At 38.7% G+C, this 3,590-nt stretch overlaps 1 protein-coding gene across 1 annotated transcript; it reads left to right on the top strand.

Annotated features, from left to right (window-relative positions):
* Positions 1–2,642: 2,642 nt before the first annotated feature.
* Positions 2,643–3,590, top strand: LOC115561105 (olfactory receptor 1509-like). Its single transcript, XM_030380903.1, has one exon. The coding sequence runs from the start codon at positions 2,643–2,645 to the stop codon at positions 3,588–3,590; it is 948 nt and encodes a 315-aa protein (XP_030236763.1).

Below are 3,590 nucleotides of genomic sequence, written 5' to 3'. Positions count from 1 at the left end.
TTAAAATAGGGCCCCTTATGTGCATATACTGACCAATGTGAGTTTTTTAATGGTCAATGACTTTTGTTATGCAATCGTATAAGGCTTGTTAACTAAACTACTTACTATTTAAAGGTCCCATGACATGGCACTGTGAGTGTGATTAGCCTTACAAGCCATTTTGAAAATGTGCAGTTTCTGACATCACAGGTGGGCGTGTCCACCTAGATTTGTGCGGGATAGATAAGCCTACCAGCCCACCCAGTGGACTGTAGCAAACGTTGCTCATCTATCCATCACACATCTAGGTGGACACGCCCACTTGAAGTCATAAGGGGACGATTTTCAAAACGGATTGTAACGGCTAATCACACTCACACCTGGTGACATATCATGGGACCTTTAACGGAATTATGGATTGTTCTAATTTATGTTTGCTTCCTAGAAACCACAGACATCCTAGCTAACTACCTCCCCATCACACCTTAGCTACACACACTATCATCCTACCTACCTTCGCACATTATCATCCTCCCTACAAACACACATCCATACAGTCCTGTTATAACGTTTATAAACCTTGGAACTCAGACTGGACAAACCTGTGTTCTCACCGACACCCCCCATTGGTCTCAAGCCAGCACGTGGACCTTCCTAAAAACCTCCTCTTCACAAAGTGTTCCGCCAGTCGAGCTCCAGTGTTGGTGTAACGCACTCAGACTGTATATAATACAGGTTAAAGGGGACATATTATAACACCAGGTGTGAGTGCGATTAGCCATTACAAGCCATTTTGAAAGTGTGCAGCTTCTGACATCATAGGTGGGCGTGTCCACCTAGATTTGTGCTGGATAGATCAGCATACCCAGTGGACTGTATTAAACGTTGCTCGTCAATCAGTTATCCATCTAGGATGACACGCCCACCTGCGATGTCAGAAGCTGCACATTTTCAGAACTGCTTGTAATGGCTAATCAGACTCACGCCTGGTGACATATGTATGTTTAAATACTTTCTATGTGTATATTGGTGAGGACTTATTGCACGCACAAAAAAGCATCTACAAAACGTGTAGATTTGGCCTCTTTGAGATTAAGACAAGGAGTTTGTGGGAGATAGGGAGAGGGAATCAATAAAATAAGATTTATCCACTTTAAATAGTAAAAAAAATGTGTCCCTGTATGGGTAAAACTTTGTTTATGACATCGTTAAACTTTATGATAACATCAATCGGCAGGTACAGTTTGTCGACCATTAATATACCTGGGCAATAAAAGTCTATGCGTGAAAACAATCCAGTGGCTTGGTGCTGGCATGAGCAACTATTCAAAGGAGAATGTCACCTTAAAAAAAAAGTGTTTTGATAAAAATTGGAAACATTTTGGATAATGTACTGCCGTTAAAGAGTAATTTTTCATGAAAAATTCATCACATAATCAGAACAAGTTACACAAAAGTAATACTTTCAAAACTAGACTAATGTCTAATGTGTGAGTATGTATGTTTGTGCAATTAACTATTTTTTTTGGTGATTAATATACCTTACATTGTGCTGAATGATGAAACACATTGAACTTGCCCTAAGCCCCAATTAACTGGACCTTACACCGAAATTACCTAGCCCTAAAACCCATCCAACTGGCCCCAAGACACAATTTACAATTTTATGGGCGTTCCTTTTGTTAAAGGCCAATAAAATAGCTTCCAATCAGCCCTACAGCCGCAATGCTGCATCTCAGTAAAGGTGAGATGATTGATGAAAGAGAGAGAGTATTCAGCAATGTGTGTCTCGCTGAGTCTTGGGGAGTTTTCAAATGGTGTAACTGTTCGATATCTACCACTATTTAAGTTACTAGTGCAGTGTTCTGAACAGGTCAATTGCTTATCGTCTGGCATTGCATCTTGCAGCTTTCTTGTTTACCGCTCATCCAAACATCTTCACACTCACCCCTTCAGTTCATTGGGGCCTCAGCAAAACACCCGTCAAGTGTGATATCGATCGGGTGAATGGTTTTCGAGAAATCAAAGGAAAGACAGACTCCTTCTGTTACAGTTAGATGATATCATGTTGTTTTATATTAAGGGGTGTTAAATGATTAGAAATTGTAATCGCGATTAATCATATATTATTGGTGAGTTAACTCACGATTAAACACTTTTTTTTAATTTATATTTTAAATCCATTCTAATTGAAGATAAATAAGATCATCAAATGGAATGAGACTTTATCATTCATACCAAATGTACTCAATAAGCAAAAACTAGACCAAGTGATCTTGAGGGAGTTTTATTGACTCACTTGGTGTGGGTTGAATATGACATTTACGGAACACAACAGATTTGGGAATTGTAAACTGTCACTTGCTCTAAATGAAACAGGTAGTCACTTGCTGCAAGTGTAATTGAATGCATATTAAGTGGAATTAAAAAGTAAAATAATATTCTATGAATGTTGACATTCTGTGGGCAAAAACTTTTCAAATCACAAAAAATAATATCGGATTAAAATAAGATTTTGTTCACGCGTTATTATCACGCTGATTTTAACAGCCTTAGTTATATTACTTTTATATTACACCTCATGCTGTAATAACTGATTAACCTTTTTTTCTTTCATTTCTTCTAGGAAGAGCCCGTTCTTTGGAAACAAAAGCTATCTAACGATGAACGGAAGTGATCCGCTAAGTAACTGGGCTATGCAACTAACACTACAGTCACTAGACCTACCGCCTGGCTGCAAATACCCAGTTTTTGTCTTAGGAACTCTGACATATATGACCATTTTGCTCTGCAATACACTGGTGTTTGTAACGATTGTCTTCACAAAGAGTTTACATAAGCCCATGTTCCTCCTGCTGTTAAACCTACCATTAATGGACATGATTGGAGCCACTGCTTTTCTACCACAGCTTGTAACCAGCATTTTGACCAAGAACCGCTCTATTTCCTACCCTGGGTGCTTCTTTCAGGCTTTTCTCCTTCACTTCTACGGTACAGGGAACCTCTTGTTTCTAACAGTGATGGCCTATGACAGGTATATCGCCATATGCTTGCCCCTTAGGTACAACTCTATCATGATTCCGAAAACGATAATGAGACTCATTATTGCCATTTGGTTAGCAGAGATTGTGTTTTACATAGTGTTTTTTTCCTTAGTTGCCAGGTTCAGAATTTGCAGGACTAATATTGTGGATATTTTTTGCACCAATCCAGCTATGCAAAAACTAATCTGTGATGACACAAAGTTCAATAACTACTTTGGCTTGTTTTTCACTGGCGTAATTCAAGGTATACCACTGGTTATAGTAACATACACATACATCCAGGTCTTGTTGACTTGTATGATGACGAAGCAGGCTGATGCGAGAGGGAAAGCGCTCCAAACATGTGGAACACATCTGGTGGTTTTTTTATTCTTTGAATTCAATGCTGCCATCACTTTGATCTCTCACAGATTTGAGAATGCGTCCCCATACCTGAGAAGAGCTATGGGTGTATCAATTATTATATTTCCCCCAGTACTCAATCCACTTATATATGGGTTAAAGACAAAAGAACTTCAGAAAAGCATTATTCAAATGTTTAAAAAAATGAGGTTAGCATACAAATGA

This window comes from Gadus morhua, chromosome 16 (genome assembly GCF_902167405.1).
Source record: "Gadus morhua chromosome 16, gadMor3.0, whole genome shotgun sequence".
Lineage (NCBI taxonomy): Eukaryota > Metazoa > Chordata > Actinopteri > Gadiformes > Gadidae > Gadus > Gadus morhua.
Note: the sequence above shows the minus strand (reverse complement) of the source record. Positions and strands in the feature narration are given on the sequence as shown.